The sequence below is a fragment of the Mastomys coucha genome, unplaced genomic scaffold, assembly GCF_008632895.1.
Source record: "Mastomys coucha isolate ucsf_1 unplaced genomic scaffold, UCSF_Mcou_1 pScaffold9, whole genome shotgun sequence".
In the NCBI taxonomy this organism is placed as follows: domain Eukaryota; kingdom Metazoa; phylum Chordata; class Mammalia; order Rodentia; family Muridae; genus Mastomys; species Mastomys coucha.
In genome coordinates this window covers 43,037,977-43,058,054 of record NW_022196915.1, presented here as the reverse complement: position 1 = coordinate 43,058,054, position 20,078 = coordinate 43,037,977, and the positions used below count along the sequence as shown (strand labels likewise).

The following is a 20,078-nucleotide window of genomic DNA, read 5'->3' as shown; positions in this document are numbered from 1 at the left end:
TTACTTGTCCTCTACCATACTTAAAATGGAAGCTTCCACAGTGTCCAGGAGGTCACAGAGGGGTGTGACAAAGTCCTGAGCCTTTCCTGCTATGACCATCTCACCGTGCTGTGTGGCCAAAGCAGTTGAAAGGAGCTGTACAAATCATGACCTCCTAGCCTTTAAAGACTTCAGCATTTTATGAAGTGTCCCTGACTCTTTAGAGAGTAATCTGGCTAATTGTTTTAATGGAATACCCTATGGTCTAGATCTCTGTAAGTGAACTATTGTGAAATTATGATTTGTGCATCTGTTTATTGAAGGGATTGTTAGATTGATGGTGGCAGTTTCTGGGACTGTCCTAAGCTGAGGCTGGACAGAGAGCACAGATTGGTGGTGGAGTAGGTAGATCAAGAGACCAAAGATACGGGGCTGGCGAGATGGCTCGGAGGGTAAGAGCACTGACTGCTCTTCCGAAGGTCTTGAGTTCAGATCCCAGCAACCACATGGTGGCTCACAACCACCCACAATGAGATCGGACACCCTCTTCTGGTGCGGCTGAAGACAGCTACAGTGAATCATGTCGGAGCGAGCGGGGCGGGAGAGCAGCCACACACGTGATAGCTCACAGCCATCTGTACAGCTACAGTGTACTCATACACATAAAATAAATAAAATAAATAAAAAATAAAAAAAAAGAGACCAAAGATACTATCACCAGGGAGGTGGGAGGTCCTGACAGTGCTGGTGGTAGCAACAGATTTGGGAATAAGGGAGTGTCAGGCGGCTTCATCAACCATTGGGGACATGAGGGAGGTTTGTGGAAGAGGCTGACTAACATGAAGGTCTGTTTTGTCTTGAGCTGGAGGATAGTGTGTGTTTCATTCCTAGACAGCCACCAATTTACCTGGCCCTACTGTGGTAATTGAGCACAGAACAACAGCTTTTAACTAATTTTGTTCAGTGTCATAAAATGTAGATTAACAATTATATTAAAAATTATCTCTCATATTATAGAACTCATCAATTCAGTTGCAAAAGAGTCATGTTTCTTCAGGAGTCCAGGGAGAAAAATATAAGAAAAAATATTTGCCAGCACAAGGTAAGAAGCTGCATGGTTCTTTTATATTTCAGAACATAATAGGTAATTTGAGCTGAGCTTGGTGACAGGAGTTGTCACTCTATTAGTCAGGAGGCTCACCACAGGCTCAAGGCCATGAGACTGGCTTAGAGTGAAGGGGATGGGGATAGGAGAGAGGATTATAGTCAAAGAATTAAACACAAATGATCTTGGAGCTTCTGCATCACAGTATATAAACTGCCTTAGTTTCTTTCTCTGTTTCAGAAGACATTAGGAAACAAATTGGTAAAGGAAAATGGATTAATTTATAGTTTGGATAAACTATAAATGGTTAAATTTTATTGAAAAGACAAGAGAAAGGCTAGAAAATGTGCATGTATTCATTTAGCTGTGAGATAAGCTGTCAGAATTGAGTGTTCTTCCTGAGGCCAATTCCTCCTCTGGAGCCTTTCCCTCCCCCATCATGAGATTTCTGGAGAAACTTGAACCCTGTAGGGGGTTGTTTTAGGGTCTCTGTATCAGTCTTATTCCTCAGATAGTTCCTGATAGCATTTTATGCTTGTTTATTCTTTTAAACGACACATGCCCATACAATTTTTAAATTGTTTCACAAGGTTTCTGTGATTATCATGAATTTAACATGTGGAGTCTAGAGACTGAACTTAGGTTCTTTGCAAAATCAGCCAGTGCTCTTGACTGCTGGGCCATCTGTCCAGCCTCAACAAATTCACTTGTATTAGTCGGTGAGTGGTGCTGCAATACCATAGACATTCTTCTCTATCTGGAATACACACATGCGGTTCTCTAGGTACATAGCAAGGCTGGAATAACTGGACAATTAGTAGAATATTTTTAATAGCAATAGATTGTATGAAAATTATTTCCAAAATATACTAATATATTCTTAGAGTTTTGATTACATTTGTTGTGTGGTTTGGGAGCTACACATGTGGACTGAGAAGAAAACTTGTAAGGAAGAACTTCCCAAGTGGGTCCTCTAGACTGAACTAGAGTGGTCACTCCCAGTAGCATTCGTGTTTATCTACTGCACCATCTCCCTAACCCTGATTTTATACTCAGTAGCTAGGAAAATGCAGGATTCCATACTTGCCTAGTACTCAGTGCTGTAGGATTTTTGGAGTTTTTGCTAACAGCTAAGTGTATGTCATTGTTGTTTTAATTTTCATTTCCATGATCACTTAAATGCATTGAATACCATTCCCTTTGCTGACGAGCTATATGGATACTAAACATCTCCCAGCCCCTCATTACTGGGAATTGAGACCTAAGGCTTGAGGTTTCAGGCTTCATGTATGCAAGACAGGTGCTGAAAAACTCAGCCATCTCTTCAGCACTGAATCCCCCCCCCCTTTTTTGTTCTTAAGGAAATTTATTTATTTAGATCTTTAAGCATTCTTACTTACCTACATCACAAAACGTTTTTCAGCCTATTGCTTGTCAGCCTTTCTTTTAAAAGATGAAGTTCCATATAGCTCAGGTTAGCCTTGAGCTTGCTATGAAGCTAAGGCTGGCCTATGTGTACTCTATTTTGATGAACCCATTATTTTAATGTTGCTAGGCCTTTTTTTTCTTTTGTATATTCCTGCCTGGATATTTTGGATATTCTGCCTCTTTTGTATATGCCTGCTTGGTACCTGCAGAGGCCAGAAGAGGTACTGGATCACCTGGAACTGGAGTTTGTATAGTGTTGTTTGCTGCCATGTGGGTTCTGGGAACTATACCTGGGTCCTCTGCAAGAGCAACAAGTGCTTTTAACTGCTGAGCCATATGATGTTCTCTTACTGTTTCCTCAGGCACCCACATGCCTGAGTGCATTATGTATATACAGACAGACTCACATATACACATAAATAAAATAAGGTAGTTGGGTTAAATAAGACAACACTGACAAAGGAAATGTTTTATTTTGTGTCTGGTGTGGGAATGTGTACTAATGTGCTCTTGTGGAGGACATTTGACAGCTTGTGGAAACTGGTTCTCTCTTCCCACCCTGTGGGTTCCAAGGATTAATATTTATAGGGTTTTAATATTGCAAGTGCTTTTACCTGCTAAGCCATTTTGATGGCCCCAAAGGAAATGTTTTACCAGGCCAATAAGTTAAATATTTTTATTAAGCATTAAAACTAACTCTGACAATTACTTTCTAACAGGAAGTCCATCTAGAAGATCCAAGTCTGTGCCTCCTCGTGATTTAGGCAGCTCTGATAAAGGACAAGTAAATCTTTTTTATGTTAAATATGTGAATGTGCTTTATTCAGGGTTGAAATGGATTTGTTAAATTTCCAAACCAGGTATAAATGAGGGCTTTTATTTAACATGGCAAATGTTTTCTATACAACAACACTAGTTATAGGATCATATAATTTTAAAATTGAGCTTTTAATTTAATAGGTGCAGGCTGTAACTGCTTATTGTCTTATAGGCTGCCTTGCCCAGAGAGCCTCTTCAACAAGTGAACTTCCCAGACCTTGAACATAAAAACAAAGAGGAAAAAGAGGAAGAAATTCAGGGAGAAATCAGTCATCCTGATGGAAAGGTAAAAACATATTTATTTAAAATAATGATTGGGTTGGGGCTGGAGAGTTGGCTCAGTGGTTAAGAGTATTGGCTACTCTCCCAGAGGACCTGGGTTCAATTCCCGGCACCCATGCAGCAGCTCACAACTGTCTGTAGCTCCAGTTCCAGGGGATCTGATGCTATCACGCACAAACATACAGGAAGGCAGAACACCAATAGAGTTTCATAAAAATAAAAATCAGCAAGTCATTAAAAATATGTGATACAATATAAAATAGCCATGCATTAAAATAAGGAGCCTAAGACTTTGAAAGAGTTTCACTTGTCACCTTACAACAGGGACCTATTCTGAGAGCTGCATTGTCACAGATTGTATTATCATGTGAACATCCCAGAATGTGCTCCCACAGCCCTGTGAGATCATCTACGTCAGACCTGAGCCAAGCCATGTCTGTGTGAATGTATGTGGAGTGTATGCACATAGGTATGTATGTAGTAGAGTATTGTTCTGAGGTCTTAGATGAGCAGAGTGACACAGATAAGCTGAAGCACAGGAGACTTCATGTGTGATGATAGAAATACACAGTATTGTGTATTTATATAAATGTTCATATAGGAGTGTGCTCTAAAATAAACACACAGTAAAGACAAATTAGCAACATAGCTGTTCTATATCAAGTTTTATGTACTTTACATAATTGTGACGTACTTATGTAATTTACATAAGTGTGACGTACTTTTCTGTAACTGTCAGCACAGGCTCACAACTATAGTGGAGAATATTATGCATGTGGCCCATCCATGGCTGTTGTGTGGTACGTGGCTAGAGTTGATCTTGAAGGCTGTGTATTGGTGCTTAGCTTATGGACTATAGGGCTTGAACATTTAACATTAAACAAAATGAGGAATATCGAACCTTTAACTTAGTTTTGCTTTACACAGGCCTTCTGTATTTTCTCTTCTGTGGTCTTTGTAATACTGTTCTGGAGCCAGGACTGTTACCAGTTGGCATACCTTTGTTCTTGGCCTTACAGCTATTTGTGTGGGCACAGGCAGAAGTCAGGGTATAACATACAGGAGGTGGTGCTCTCCTTCCAACATATAGGTCCTAAGAACTCAGGTTCTCAGGTTTGGCAGCGAGTACCTGTAACCTGTGAGCCATCTCTGTGGCCCATATTGTTGGCCTTAAAATGCTCTTAAGTGGAAAAAGTGGGTGTGCTGATCAAAAGGAATGAAAAGGGACATAAATGATATTTGTTTAGGGAAGGTAAGTAAGGATTTTCCCATTGGGTTTGTATTGCATATATCTATCCTAATCTTGTTTATTTAATTGAAATAAGGCCAAAGTTCAGTCCTAGCCTTGAGCATTGAGGAGGATAAACAGTCAAAAGTAATCATATTTTACTAGTCTTCTATAGGATACCAAGTTGAAGAGGTTTTGTTTTAGATGAGTTGTTAACATAAATAGACTATGAACAAACAAAAATATGAGAAAAGCATAAACCCTGGTTTATGTTCCTATTTGTGATTTTATAAAATGTTTTGTTTTTATTATGGAGAATTTGGACATGTGTAAATAGGGAGGGAATTCTTCATACCTTTGTTGCATGATCTCAGGAGGAAATCTTTTTTTTTTAATTGGATATTTTATTTACATTTCAAATGTTTTCCTCTTTCCAGTCTCCCCTTCAGAAACTCCCTACCCCCTGCTTCTATGAGGATGCTCCTCCACCCACCTCTTGTCTTCCCTTACATTGGGGGCATCAAACTCCCTCAGGCTTGCCGGGCGGTGGTGGCGCATGCCTTTAATCCCAGCACTTGGGAGGCAGAGGCAGGTGGATTTCTGAGTTCGAAGCCAGCCTGGTCTACAGAGCGAGTTCCAGGACAGCCAAGGCTACACAGAGAAACCCTGTCTCGAAAAATCAAAAAAAAAAAAACAAAAAAAAAAAACTCCCTCAGGCTCAAGGGCCTTTACTCAGGAGGAAATTTTACCTAGCAATAATTACCTTGTGTCTTTTCAGGTAGAAAAAGTTTATAAAAATGGGTGCCGGGTTGTTCTATTTCCCAATGGAACTCGGAAAGAAGTGAGTGCGGATGGGAAGAGCATCACTGTTACATTTTTCAATGGTGATGTGAAGCAGGTCATGCCAGATGAGAGAGTGGTATGTATGCTCAGGGCGATGCTTCTAGCTCAGGAGCTCAGGATGCTTCTCTCAGGAGAAGGGGCAAACTGACTAATGTCTCTGTAGGTCTATTACTATGCTGCTGCCCAGACCACGCATACCACATACCCAGAAGGACTTGAAGTCTTACATTTCTCAAGTGGACAAATAGGTACAAACTTACTTTGCCTCCACTGTTAAACTCTAACCTTCCTTTAAGAAAATGTATTGATAACAATCGTTTTTAAAACAGAAAAGCATTTCCCAGATGGAAGAAAAGAAATCACATTTCCTGACCGGACCATGAAGACTTTATTTGTGGATGGTCAAGAAGAAAGCATCTTTCCAGATGGCACAATTGTCCGAGTACAACGGTATGGTGCCTCTTAAATCTGGTTCTACATTTTCCAGTTTTCATGGTTCAATTTTAAAATAGATCTGAAACATTTGGGACTCAGGATCTGTCAATAGAGAAGAGCACTTGCTGTGCAGAGTGAAGGTGTCTGAATTGGAACTTAGCATCCTATAAAAGGCATGGGTGCATGTTCCTGTGATCCCAATGGGGGAAGAGTCAGGTGTGTCCAGGACCTAGCCCAAACCGCAAGTTCAGTGAGAGACCTTGTCTTAAGGGAATAAAGTAGAGTCCTTCTTTGGCTCTACATGCAAGGGAGCATGCACCCTCCCAAATACAAAACAAAATATAGCAGTGACTTGAAGTTTCAATGAGGTGAGAAGTGAACACAGACACTGTGAAGTTTAGAAGCAATGTGAACTAATGGGACGTAGAGAGAGGCTGCACAGAACGCAGGAGTGGAAGTTGTTTTGAAGTTTAGTGAGTCCTGAAAACAGGAGATGGAGAAGGCAGGCTGCCCTCAAGTGTGCAGTCGACAGAACCCCTCAACCATGTTTAGACTTTCCTCTCTTGCTTGTATTTTCAATTTCTCAAGCTCTCTGTTCTGTTACAGGTTTAATCTCTTGGCATATTTGAGTCAAACTTTCAAAATCAATAAGCTCCTTCTTTGTCCTTCTGAATATTTACATTTCTGAAAGTCAGTTTTATGTGGTCTCTCTGGATGCCCAATCCACAATAAAAAAACACGAGTTTCTTGTAGCTTAGGCTGGCCTATACCTCCCACACACTGAGATCCTGGTGTGTACCATCACCAGCCTGATAAAGAGCCTTTTAGCCCACCATTTTAATCATAGCCCTGGAGAAGTTCTGCCACACCTAATTTTGAGTTTCTTCTTTATCTTAGGAACTAAATACCTCCATTTCTGAAAACAGTTAACCCTAATCAACATGAAGTCTATGGTAAAAATTCACCAAGGAAGTAAAATGAATTCATGTGGTACATGGACTTCTTATAGTCATTATAATGTTTTCCCCTTAGTGTAGAATAGTTTGTTAAAAAAAAAAAAATTACAAATCTACCATACATTGGATAATATTAGTAGGCACTTAAGATTTTTTTATTCTTTTTTGAAGTTTTGCTATAAAGAAATAAAAATTATGTATTAATGCATCTAGCTTCAACATAGATATTCAACATAGCCATTCTTATTTTCATAGGCAAAATCCCAAGTATTTGGTCAGAATTATTTTTTTACTTAGGAGCTGTGGTTCTCAAATTGTAGTGTGCTGTTGAAATCACCTGGATAGTTCAATTGCAGCTGTGCTGGGGCATGAATTTCCCCTGAGGAAGCATCAGCTCTTAGAATGTGTTTTGTGTCTCACACATGTATGTGGCACAAGACTGTTCTGCTGGTAACACCTGCCCATCTATGTTCTGAATTGCTGACTCCCAGTCTGTAACCCCAGGCTCCTATTGGTCATGGAAATTCTATCAGTTGTGGAAATTCATTGTGAATGTCCCATAGATATATGACCAGCAATCCACTTGGTGTTAATTGTTCAAAGTACTTAGGCAGTCTTCAATTTAGTGAAAAAGAGCCATCTCAGCTCTGCCCAAGGAAACTGAATAGCTAAATTTAAACACTGTGACTAGTTCTGACTGGGCATGGTGACATACACAAGCCTTTTTATTTTTTTTCATTAATTTATTTATTCACTTTACATCCCAATATCAGCACTCCCCTCTCCTCCCAGTCCCCCCTCACACAAATCTTCCCCCAACCCCCCCCCCCCATTCTCCTGAGAAGGGGGATTGCAGGACTAGTGCATCCTCTCCCACTGAAGCAAGACAGGGTGGCTCAGTTAGGGGAACAGGATCCACAGGTAGGCAACAGATTAAGGGATAGCACCAACTAGGCAACAGATTAAGGGATAGCACCAGTTGTTGGGGACCTGCATGAAGACCAAGCTGCACTTTGCTACATATGATACACAAGTTTTTAATCCCAGCACTGAGGAGGCAGGTAAATCACTGGGAATTTGAGGACAGCCTACTTGACATAATGTTGCAGGCCAGTTAGGGCTACATAAAGAGACTCTGGTTCCCCCCATCCCCACCACTACTCCAAAAAATAAAATAAAATAAAATAAAATAATTCAGAGGCTGAACACATCTAAAATTAAAAAACAAAAGACTAAACACTTGTTAGTAAATTACTAATAGAAACTTTCATGGCCACATAGAAAGGCTGATTTGGTAGTTGGAGCTGAAATGCTGTAAACAGAACTTGCAAGTGTATTGGGAGAGAGAGGACCAACCAATGTGTTTAAGAGAAGAAACAATTGCAGAATCAAAGGCTACCTTTAGCCAGCTTTCCTGATGTCCGTTTCTTTTCTCCCATAGTATTGAGGTTTGAATCAGGGCCTCATTCACAATAGGCAAGTACTTTTCCATTGAGCTCCCTCTAGCTCTATTTTAAATTTCAGGGGTGGTGAGGCAAGGTTTTGTGTGTGTTCAGGCTGGTATTGAATTCCTAGTCCTCCAACGGGGCTAGTATTACAGCCGTGTGCCTACCACTATGCCCAGCTCCTGTTGATATACATATTTTGAGACATTAATTTTCTGGTTTAAATTTTACAGTGATGGCAACAAAATCATAGAGTTTAATAATGGCCAAAGAGAGCTCCATACTGCCCAGTTCAAGAGACGAGAATATCCTGATGGGACTGTTAAGACTGTCTATGCAAATGGTCATCAAGAGACAAAGTACACATCTGGCCGAGTTAGAGTGAAGGACAAAGATGGTAATGTGCTAATGGACACAGAAATGTGAAGATCTTTGTGTGATTAATCATGAAGTAACACTAAGTGCTTTTTCTGCTCAGAGTATGTACATTTCTTATGTGTTCAGATTAATTTATATAATGTGTGTGTCTAAATAAAAAGATTATGTTTGAATTTTAAAATTAAAGTTTTGCCATACAGTCTCTGTTTTACATTCTTTGAAACACAAAAGTGACTTATCTAGTGTATGTGTTTTTCTACAGTTAGGAAAACATTATTACTTTGTTGTAAACTGTACAATTTTTTTTTTTTTATAAATATCTTTGCTTTTTTTGTTTTTATTTTTTGAGATCAGTCTCCACTGTGTAGCCTAGAACTCACTCTGTAGGTCAGGCTGGACTTGAATTCACAGAGATCTACCTGCCTTTGTGTCACCATTGCTGGGATTAAAGATATGCACCACTACACATGGCTTGTGCAGGTTTTCAAAATAAGAAAACCCAAGAATAAAAAGTGTATCAAATACCTGTTCCATGGGATGTGAACTAAAAAGTAAATAACAAAATAGTACTACTTCTGCCAAAACTGAAATGAAAACTGCCATCCCGTACAGACTCTGGACTTGGAAAAGAATGGAGACGAGCACAAACGGTCCAGACCATGTTACAAGTACTGAGAAGTCTTAGGAGAAAGCAGTTACAGCCAGAATGCTACATAACTTGTCAAAACTAGCAGGAAGTAGCTGGTGTGAGCCAACCACAGCCCCCTTCTCGTTATTATTACCAGAGAGGTGGTAGGTGGCACAAGCAAGCTATGCTCAAAGAAAGGGCAAGTTACCCATTGTAAGTTTATGACTGGAACAGTAGGTAGTGCTAAGCACTCATTAAAAAATAGCAATTCTACATGATTTAAGAACTGAATGTGAAAACAAAAAAATATATATTACTTTAGGCTGAGGAAGAACTTTAAAGTAAGACAGGAAGCATACACTTTAAAAGGAAATGGTGTCAACTGCCATCTTCAGGAATGTGTAGTTATTTTTTCGAAAGTAATTGCCTCCTGACTCAGCAAATCCCTCTACTATGCACATATAGGTAAACCTCTCACATGTATTAGGGCCCTGTAGGAGAATGCAATTAAGAAAAAACAAAAATGCCCAGTAACTACCTATGTATCTAACAACAAGATCATGCACTCAGATGGGCAGAGAATCAGTAGAGCTACCACCGACGCGGCAGTGAAGACAATGAGAATGTTACCAATGAGAAGTACCAAGACGTTACTCAGTCTACTATATTCATATACAGCAAAACCACCAAGACTTATGTAATAATTACAAACACCATCTCAATCATACCTCTGTAAGGGAGGGTGGCCATGGGTGAGACATCTCAGGACCTTCAACAATTCTGGTATTTCTTAGGCAGAATCTTAATAACATGAACTAAAATTTTCATATGACTAAATTTTATTTTGAAAGGACAGTAAAAACAAAAGTTTTAAAGAAAATATTAACTTTTTACCATTCCTTAACAATTTACCAAGTAAGACTAAAGGAGGAAAAAAAAAAAGATACCCCTGCAGAACAAGTTAAAATCAAACCTGCTGTGGTACAAATCTAACAGAGAACATTTTTTTCCTGGACAGCTACAGGAGCTCTGTGCACCTGCAAAACAAAAAGTGTTACTTTAACATTTGCCTTAATGCTCTCCTCAGTTCTAGTGGGCCTGCTTGTTAGTCAGCCAGGTCCCCAGTGGCTCTGTATGCCTGCTGTTTGGTAATGAGCACAAATTATTTGTGGTACAAACTGTACTGTTTTGCTTGCCCCACACCCACTACTATATTTACAAATACAAGGGGTCATTGATAATGGTGTTCAAGAGGTAGAAAGACCTTGGGCAACAAAATATGGAAGAGAGTTCTTAGAGAATTCCATCTTTTTGAGAAGTAAGAATATCTGAGATGCATTTATAAACAATTCAGCATTAATCTCTGTGGTCACAGCACTCGTGTAGACACACATGCTGACTAAACAGGCGACCAAGAAGTACACTTACATCATTCATCTTTATCTGCAAGCCCCATTTCTACCAAGGACATGTGAACTGGGTGTTGTTCATCAAATAATGTCACTATTTGTTCTGGTGCCTGAGCCTAAAATTGAAAGATACAGTTATCAGGAAAACAATATTGTGTCTGGGTACACACCTGTAATGTGGTAACACACCTATAATCTTAATACTCAGGCGGCAGAAGCACAAAGTTCACAAAAAAAGCCAACACCAACAAACAAAACACAATGCTGCCTTTGGTGCCCTTTCCCTCCTCCATCTGGCTGCTCTCCCTGGGAGAAAGGCACAAGACTAATTCATACTCTACCTTCAGAGGGCAAGCCTAATGGTTTCCTGCTAAATACTATTCCTTCCATTTTTCTTCCTCTTAAACTAATGAAACCTCAGGTCTCTCCTGCCTAGACAGCCAATAGTCTTTTATACTACTTTAGAATGTAAAGGAGATCCCTTTACATTCCATACACCACACACTATATCTGCTATGCATAAGCTAAAATTGGGCTGTTAGTTCATAGACATGAAGAAATATATATTTGTAATAAATACTTGGCCTGTCTGTATTTTCGCTGACCTATTTAGAAACACCCTTCATGAACTATGTATGTGCTAGTGCACAGGTAACAAGACTTTCCAAAAGCAGTTCCTAGTTAACAGCCTTGTCCCGAGTGCATTCCTGCAGAAGGCAGTATACTGGGTTCTTTGTCCAGCACCTGACTGAGAACACAAAGGAGGGAGGCAGGTGTCCTGAATGCCAGTTACAAGGCACCTTCTATATCACCATCCCAGCCCAGGGTGTGTCAACAAAGAGATCTAGGACTCCTAGGTTTTATAATATTGACCCAGAACCCAGATTTTGTATGTTTGTGTGTTTGTGTGTGTATGTGTGTAAGGATAAAAAAATGTCTAGTTCTAGAACACCATGCAAAACTAGGATCCTGCTTGCCTGTGATATAACTTAAAGAGAGAGATTAGCTTACCGTCTGGAGTTCTGTCTTTTGTAAAATCTTTTAAACGTATCTAGTATGTGTGAGTTCTTTGCTGTCATGTATCTAAGATCACAATGTGTTTACAGTTCCAGCAAGCTCAGAAGAGAGCATCTGGTCCCAGGAACTGCAGTAGACTTGTAAGCCACCTTTCCAGTCCACCTCCCCACCCCCATCAGCTCTGAAACAGGCCTGGCCACCTTATAATCCAGGCCTCTCTGAATACCCCCAGTTTCCAGGACTCAGCTTGTGAGTCACTTTCTGTACCCCACTTACTTAGTGAGTCACTTGAGTACCTACTAACAAGTTCCTTAAGCACCTTTCCAGGTCTCTTCAGATGAACCAGTCACTTCTTACATTTCTCCTCAGGCTACGAAGTTATTAATACGTCTACTGTACTTTGATTCTACCTCAGATTAATCAATGGTATGCATGTTTGTTTTTCATTATCTTGAAAGTGTTTTGATTATATGAGACACATTTATTATTTTATATTAACCACTATGTATCACTTTAGGATAATAAAGTTTGTTAAAACTGTTTTTTTCCTTTGGTAGGTGTGACAGGGCCCAGGGTGATGACTCCGAACTACTAACTTGTGGTGGTTAGTAGAGTTCCATCCCAAGCCCCCCAAAACCATTTTAACTAGTCATAAGACTTAACTTCTATAGTCTATGTAGCTTTGTATGCTTTAACTATTATTTTTTTAAGCAGGTGCAAAACACTTTATGGAATTAACAGGGCTTATGGAAATAGCTTTAAAATAATTTGGCTAATTAAGACATAATTACCACAGAGGAAGCATAAAGTTTTTTTCCTTGGAGACAGTCTATCATAGTCCACAATGCTTCCATGCTCCACCTGGGACAGTATGGTATTCTTGTTTTTCCCGAGTCACTTAAGGGAGGTTTAAACCCTGCCAAGAACACCTTTATGGCTTGGGCTGGGTACTGCATAAGCTGAACAGGAATCTGACGTAGTCTGTTACAAGAGATTGATAAAAATGATCAGTATGTCTTGATTTAAATTCTCAGTTAAAGCTGTATCACTCTCAGCAGAAAACAGGAGAAAAGTTTCATGATACTGATTTGGCAAAGATGACACCAACAGCATAGCCAAGAAAAGTCAGAAAAACCAAAAGCCCTTGGGCATTGTTAGTGATGTACAATAATGATGTACAGTTGTGGAGAATTATATATGGGAGTTCCTTAGATCATAAAAATAGAGTATGTGGCCCAGCCAATTCCATCTCCTGTATACACGCCAAACAACTGAAAGCAGGGTCTCAAAAAGGCACCTGTGTACTTGTGTTCATTACAACTTGCTCACAGAAGGAAGAAGTAAAATCCCAGTGTCAGCCCATGAAGAGTGTAAAGTTGAGACAGACACATACAGATAAATGTATGTGCCACGTGGGGAGCCTTGAAGACTAGGCACAGACGGATAGATGGCAGCTTATTGGGCTAGGTGAGGGTGAAAGGGAGCATGGTTAATGGGAAGGATTTCTGTGTAGTTTGATTAAAAAGTATTTGAAAATGTAAATGTAAAGTTGAATAATACTGTGAATGTATTTAGAAGCCAATTAATGTAAATACTAAGTATATCTAAACACCAAGATGGTAAACCTTACGCTTATCAGAATAAAAACATCCTAGTTTGGAGGCCCAAGGGATCAAGATCAAGGAGTCAGTGGTCGAGAGCATATACTGCTCTTGCAGAAGACCCAATTTTGAATTTCAACATCCATGTTTGATGGCTCACAACCACATGTAAGTCTACCCGCAGGGGATATGATACCTGTGACCTCTTCAGACACCTATACTAAAGTGCACAAACCCCACACATAATTAATAAAAACAAATATATTTTAAAATACTCAATCTGTGCTTGTGAGATGACTTAGCAGGTTGGGGGCTTGCTGCTAAGAAGCCTAAGTCCTTCCAGGATCCCATGTGGTGGGAAGAAGAAAAATAACTCCTGCAGGTTTTCATTTATTTTTTATTTTTTGACTTATCATTGCACACATTACTCTCTAAATTAAGGCATAGAAGAACACATTAAGATTAAAGCTATGCATTCACTTAGATTGTAAGAGCTGATTACATGGGAAATTTGAAGCATGTTGTACTGGCTGGTTTTGTGTCCACTTGACACAAGCTGGAGTTATCACAGCTAAAGGAGCTTCAGTTGAGGAAACGCCTCCATGATATCCAACTGTAAGGCATTTTCTCAGTTAGTGATCAAGGGGTGGGGGGTGGGGGGAGGGCCCTTTGTGGGTGGTGCCATCCCTGGGCTGGTAGTCTTGGGTTCTCTAAAAAAGCAAGCCAGTAAGGAACATCTCTCCATGGCCTCTGTATCAACTCCTGCTTCCTGACCTGCTTGAGTTCTAGTCCTGACTTCCTTTGGTGATGAATAGCCATGTGGAAGTGTAAGCTGAATAAACCCTTTCCTCCCAAGTTATTTCTTGGTCATGATGTTTGTGCAGGAATAGAAACCCTGACTAATACACATGTTAGAATTGGTTGTCTTTTTTTTTTTTTTTTTTTTTTTTTTTTTTTGGTTTTGGTTTTTTGAGACAAGGTTTCTCTGTGTAGTCCTGGCTGTCCTGGAACTCACTCTATAGGCCAGGTTGGCCTCGAACTCAGAAATCCGCTGCCTCTAAGATTGGTTGTCATTTTGTTCTCTTAAAGGTTAAACAAAGATCTGAGTACACAGTAGGATAGTAGTCTAAGGTCTTAAATGGTCTCAAGGTGTATTCTAATTCTGGTTGTAAGGATCAGCAAAAGTTCTAATCTCTTAAAATATAAGAGGTATTTTCATAACTCACAATGAAAAAATTACTAATTTATAAACAATTGTTAAATAATTTTTTTCCTTTTAAAAATCAGATGGTGGTTGCTTAGACCATTAACCCCAGCACTTGGGTGGCAAGGCAGGCAGAACTCTGTGAGTTCAAGGGCAGCCATAGAGAGTTCCAGGACAGCAGGGCTATAACACAGAGAAACCCTGTCTTTAAACCAACCAACCAACCAACCAAACAAACAAACAAACGAAAAAAAAAACAGAACCAACCAAAAAAGAAAAAAAAAAACAAAACAAAAATGAGGCAAAATTTTACCAAGTAATAGCTCTAGTTGTATTCCCATCTCAGATAAAACAAAGAACCCTTATTTAGGACTGGGGATGGTTCTGTGTAAAGTGCTTGCCATGTACCCAGGAGGACCAGCATTTGGGTCCCAATAACAGCAGAGCCTGTTATCCCAGCAAGGTGGGTCCTGGGCTTGCTGGCTGGCCAATCTAGCTGAAATGGAGAGCAGGTTCAGTTAGAGACTGCCTCAAAAAGCAAGGTGGGAGGGACAGAAGATATCAGTATTGACCTTGGACCTCTGCATAGGCACATACCTACACAGAAATATGTACCACACACATAAATATGCTTTAAACTGCATCTTATTCAACTTTTTCTTTCACTTTACCTGTTTATTGTCAACTTCTCTGTGGACCCATAATCAACAAACAGTACCAGGACAGATAAAGGGTTAAATTCTTTAATGGAAACAATCTTTGCTCTATACCATAAACCATCAGCATACTCTGCAAGGCAAGGCATCTCTAGAAAGGCAGAAAAAGGAAACAAATGATAGTTACTGATTGTCTTCCAAAAATTTTAATATAAAAAGTACAAAGAAATGTGTAATAACCATGTGGTCACTGTACAGAGCTGAATATTGTGGGAGCTCCTTTTCTGCCTCCATTTTATCAAGGTTTCTTATTAATGTCTAAGGTTGTTTTGAAGAAAGGCACTTGCCCATTCTCAGAGTTCCTAGTTCCATTTCCACACAGGTGACCTCACATTGCCAAAGGCTGGAGATGGAGCTTGCTGGGTAGAGCACTTGCTCAGCATGGGCAAAGCCCTGGGTTAGATGCTCAGTACTAAAAACAAAAACAACCTCTGAGGCATAAAGTAGCTATGAAGTGAACCATGTGTTTAGACCCAGAAGTTACTTTACGCCAGACTACGGTTTCCCTGGAGGTAGGAATGAGGAAGGACTTTTTTCCTCTGGATTGAGAGTCTGTGTAAACACAAAGCCCACCTGATGAGTTTTCTCTTAAACTCATTTGGTAACTAAGAGACCTATGTGCACAGTGCCCTTGCAACTGCTGCTGATACACCTGAGGGCACCTGCCCACAGTACTTCTGCAAAGTAGTGAGGAGGAGGGGGATGCTTCTCCATGCTGGGAAGGGAAGAGAAGACCTCCAATAAGGGAGACTGAGCAACAGACTTCAGATGTGATAGACAGTCTGAGGGAAGAACGTTCCAAGCAAAAGGATCTATAAGTAGTGATCAGCCAAAAAAAAAAAAAAAAGATATGGCCTATTAGAAGCTTATTAAATTAGACCAATTATATTAGACAAGAAGTTCGACTGACATATTTTTCCTTTGCATAAACATACTCTGATACATAACAGACCAAGAATAAAGACAGCTTTGTAGGGCATGTGGGACCATGTTACCAGACAGAACCAAGAACTGGCCAAGGTTGAGTAAGCTCAGACTGGCAGGAGTAGAGCCACTCCCTACCTGTCTGTGGACGCCCTCTGGAACACATGTTCCAGATACTCCACAACACTCCACTAAAGTCTATGAGCACTGAGTCACAAAGTCTGACACCTGGAGTTCTTCTCCATGCTAATGAAGTATTTAGATAGCTCCGAACCTTCAGCCAATGAGCTTCCCTTCCTGGGTATACCTTCTGGCAAAAGGTATTTAATCCTGGGTTCTCCCCCAATAAAGTGTATGCATTCGCATCCACCATCAAATAAACCTGTGAGAATAAGCAAGCATCATCTCAGAAAGCTGCCTGGAGAAGGCTTTCAACTAAAGAGCTGAGTTTGAGACTCCTGAGGAAGACTTTCTTCCCTCCAGCCCCTCCCTCTCAATCAGACCTAATTACTCTCATCTTGGCTCACTTCCCCTTCTTGCCTAGTGTGGACTCCCTGAGGGTGAGCTTAAACTGCATACCCCTGTTCCTGACTTCCCCTCCTACCTCCCTCTCTTGAAGATGCTCTCATGATGCATGGGTACCCAGAAAGAACCAGGAACCACTGAGGACTCCTGTTTTGGACTCTGCACTGCCTCCTCCTGGCAGTATGCCAGTGGTGTCCAGGCACCCCTGGTGGAGGGGCAAAATGTTGTAAGGTAGCTCTATGCCCCACACAGGAAAATGTGTAGCTATTCTTGGCATTCAGGGACTGTCAACAGCAAGTGGGTACATTTTCCTCAGAAGAGAACCGTGGGTGTTTAATAAAGCTGTGAAGAACATATTAGAAAAAAACTAAGAATTTTAACCTATCCTGACAAACCATCATAGCTTGAGCCTCTACCTCAAAAGTTGTCATTTTAGTTTTTTGATTGTCATTTGATTTGTAGTTAAAGGTATTACCAAGGTAGCCTGAAAGTCAACTGTCACAATTTGAGTTAGTAGTAAAGCCTAGACTTAAAAACCATCATGTGACTGTACCCTCAACTTCCAACTCACCAGAGTTATGTGGAGTGGAACTGTCCCCACAGGAATAGTGGTAAGTTGCTTAACTCATCTGAGTCACCTTTCTAATCTAGAAAATGTGTGTCTTTTAGAATTTAGAGATCAAACATGTGATGCTGAGAAGAAATTCCAATTAACATAAATAACCCATCAACCTCCTTGTTCTGTTGATGAAACACAAGTCTCACCAAGACTGACACTCAGAACACAGCATACCTGCGCTAAAATCTGTCAGGGGAGGAAAGGTCTCCACATTGTTGTTAAATCTCTGCAGCGCTTCCTCTAGGTTCTCCGACTCAGACTCCCAGCTGATTCCACTGTCATCCGTGTCACCGTGATGGTTAAACTGAGTAGAGCTTTCTACAGAGTCAAGGCAGATATACACCTGCAAGGGAGTGGTGGGGAGAAGGGAAACCAACCTTGCAGATTCTGTCATTTCTGAGAATGTGCTTCCAGCCAGGGCCCAGTGACCCTGCTGTTACTTGGCCCTGTATAGTGCTTTTTATGTCCAACCATACTGATCTTGTACCAAGAGAGCACAATGAGTCACAATGTGGCTGTGAAGACTGGTTGCAGAGATGGGAACCAGGAAGGCTTTCTTGCAGCAAGCCCCTAAAGGGATCACAGAGCCAGTATTGAGCCTTCCAGACATGTCACATAAGTACTTACTTGTTCTGAGACAGGGTGTCAAGTAGCTGACTCTGGCCTCAACTACTAATCATTTGCATCCACCTCCTGAGTTCCAATTACAGGCACGCTTCACTATGTCTGCCAATGTGACTCTTCAGAAGTGCGCTCTATAGCCCCATCAAGTATCCTGACTGTAACATCATGAGCTCTTGAACGCGACTTTAATCAAGCAACCATTTGGTTTTTGACCCTAATGTGCATTTTTAAATTAAAAACTATTTTATACATATTATGGGGGAGGCACACAGATATCAGAGCACATGAGTAGAAATCAGTTTTCTCCTTCTACCATGTGGATTCTGGGGATTGAACTCAGACTATCAGGCTTGGTAGCCATCTTGCTAGGCCCCGTATGTCTTGTCTTAAGCTGATAAGTTTGGAGTAATCTGTCATATAGCAATAAATAAAAAAAATTATACAACTAACAGTAGTCATACAAAGTATGAAATTAGGCAGCGAATCCTCCCCTTGCCTGGTTCACTTGTAAAGACAAGGGCTGCCAGTGCTACTTGCCATTTTTTCCTCACCTTCTTGTCAGACAGGAACATCAACTAAATTTCCTTTAGTGCAGTTATGCACTCAACAGTTACTAACTGATCACTATATATCAGGTATGTTCTAGGTTCTCAGGAATGGAGAAGAGACTAAGCCCCCCTTTTCATGGACTTACCCTCTAGAGAGGAGGGCAGCCAAACAGCATGAGTAGGACAGTGTGGGAAAGGTCTCAAACTCAGAAAATCAAGAAGTAGGGTAAAGAGCATTCGAGTTCAATGCAGGAAAAGACATAGGAGTGAGAGATTTAATATTCCACAGGGGGAAAAGACCAACTTTAAAAGTATAAATGATCTGGCAAGTAGGATATGTTCACTTGGGCTATACATTTGGGGCTGGACGAAAGGCTCAGTGGTTAAGGACCGCAAGGATTGCTTTTCCAGAGGACTCAGGTTTGAATCCAACACCCATGTGCTGGTCTACAACAATCTGCAACAACATCTTCTGATCTCTGAAGCAAAACACTCATATATAAAAATAAATTAAAAATAAGCATTTTTAAATTAATGTCAGGTTGGAGAGATGCTCAGGGGCTTCAAGCAGTTGTTGCTTTTGCAGAAGATCTGAGTTCTATTCTCAGTACCCACAAAACAATGACTCAAAGCCATCTAACTCCAATTTCAGGGGATTTCCATGGGCAGCAGGAATGCATGTGGTGCATACATACGTGCAGGCAGAAACCATGAATACATTTATATTTATAAAAATCTAAACAAGCCATATAAACATGCAAATAAGTAAAGGAACACAACTCTGGGAAATCAGCAGGTGCTTAAGAAACACCCGAGCCCTGAAGCATCAACAAATATCTGAAGAGCTAACAGAATGGGGCGAGTGGAAGCCACCTAATCTCATTGTTGACAGTTAGGAAGATGGAGAAGAGACACATGTTTGAGACAGACACCGCACTGTCGCTGAGCCCGCACGTACTTCATCAGGTGAGACAATATGCTTTACTTGCACAGCATACAGCTCCTCTGGTGGAGGCAGAAGTGAAGACAGATACGGTGGTAAAATGGAAGGCTCCATTTCAGGCAAAAGCAAATCCTAAAGCACCACAAAGAATTAAATTTTAGAATGTCAATCATGAATTAACATAAAACATAATTATGGTGTCAACTTATTCAATTACCACTAACCAAGCTCTTCTGTGTACTAAATACAAAAAAAAAGTCATTAGCAGCAAGTGGGATGACTCATGGTCTGGGGCAGTGGAGACATGGAGTATAGTTGACAAGTGCTCAACACTAAGTGCTACTTATTAAGAGTACTGGGATGTTGAAGTACAGAGCAACAGTATTCTCTCTCTCTCTCTCTCTCCTCTCTCTCTCTCTCTC

At 40.5% G+C, this 20,078-nt stretch overlaps 2 protein-coding genes across 9 annotated transcripts in view; one reads left to right on the top strand and one right to left on the bottom strand.

Moving 5' to 3' along the window:
• The window catches only part of Cenpj (centromere protein J), a 56,176-nt gene extending 47,081 nt beyond the window's left edge, over positions 1-9,095 (top strand). For all 4 annotated transcript variants that reach the window (XM_031362566.1, XM_031362565.1, XM_031362563.1 and 1 more), the window contains 7 exons: positions 997-1,081; positions 3,232-3,296; positions 3,504-3,617; positions 5,620-5,760; positions 5,848-5,932; positions 6,014-6,134; positions 8,754-9,095. In XM_031362566.1, coding sequence (XP_031218426.1) covers positions 997-1,081; positions 3,232-3,296; positions 3,504-3,617; positions 5,620-5,760; positions 5,848-5,932; positions 6,014-6,134; positions 8,754-8,946 — 804 coding nt within the window. In that variant the 3' untranslated portion in view covers positions 8,947-9,095. The remainder of the gene's footprint in view (positions 1-996; positions 1,082-3,231; positions 3,297-3,503; positions 3,618-5,619; positions 5,761-5,847; positions 5,933-6,013; positions 6,135-8,753) is intronic.
• A 1,252-nt stretch (positions 9,096-10,347) lies between these two features.
• The window catches only part of Rnf17 (ring finger protein 17), a 116,440-nt gene continuing 106,709 nt past the window's right edge, over positions 10,348-20,078 (bottom strand). For all 5 annotated transcript variants that reach the window (XM_031362556.1, XM_031362560.1, XM_031362559.1 and 2 more), the window contains 6 exons: positions 19,672-19,788; positions 17,716-17,884; positions 15,429-15,564; positions 12,744-12,933; positions 10,955-11,051; positions 10,348-10,563 (listed from right to left, as the gene is read on the bottom strand). In XM_031362556.1, the coding sequence (XP_031218416.1) occupies positions 10,956-11,051; positions 12,744-12,933; positions 15,429-15,564; positions 17,716-17,884; positions 19,672-19,788 (708 nt within the window). In that variant the 3' untranslated portion in view covers positions 10,348-10,563; position 10,955. The remainder of the gene's footprint in view (positions 10,564-10,954; positions 11,052-12,743; positions 12,934-15,428; positions 15,565-17,715; positions 17,885-19,671; positions 19,789-20,078) is intronic.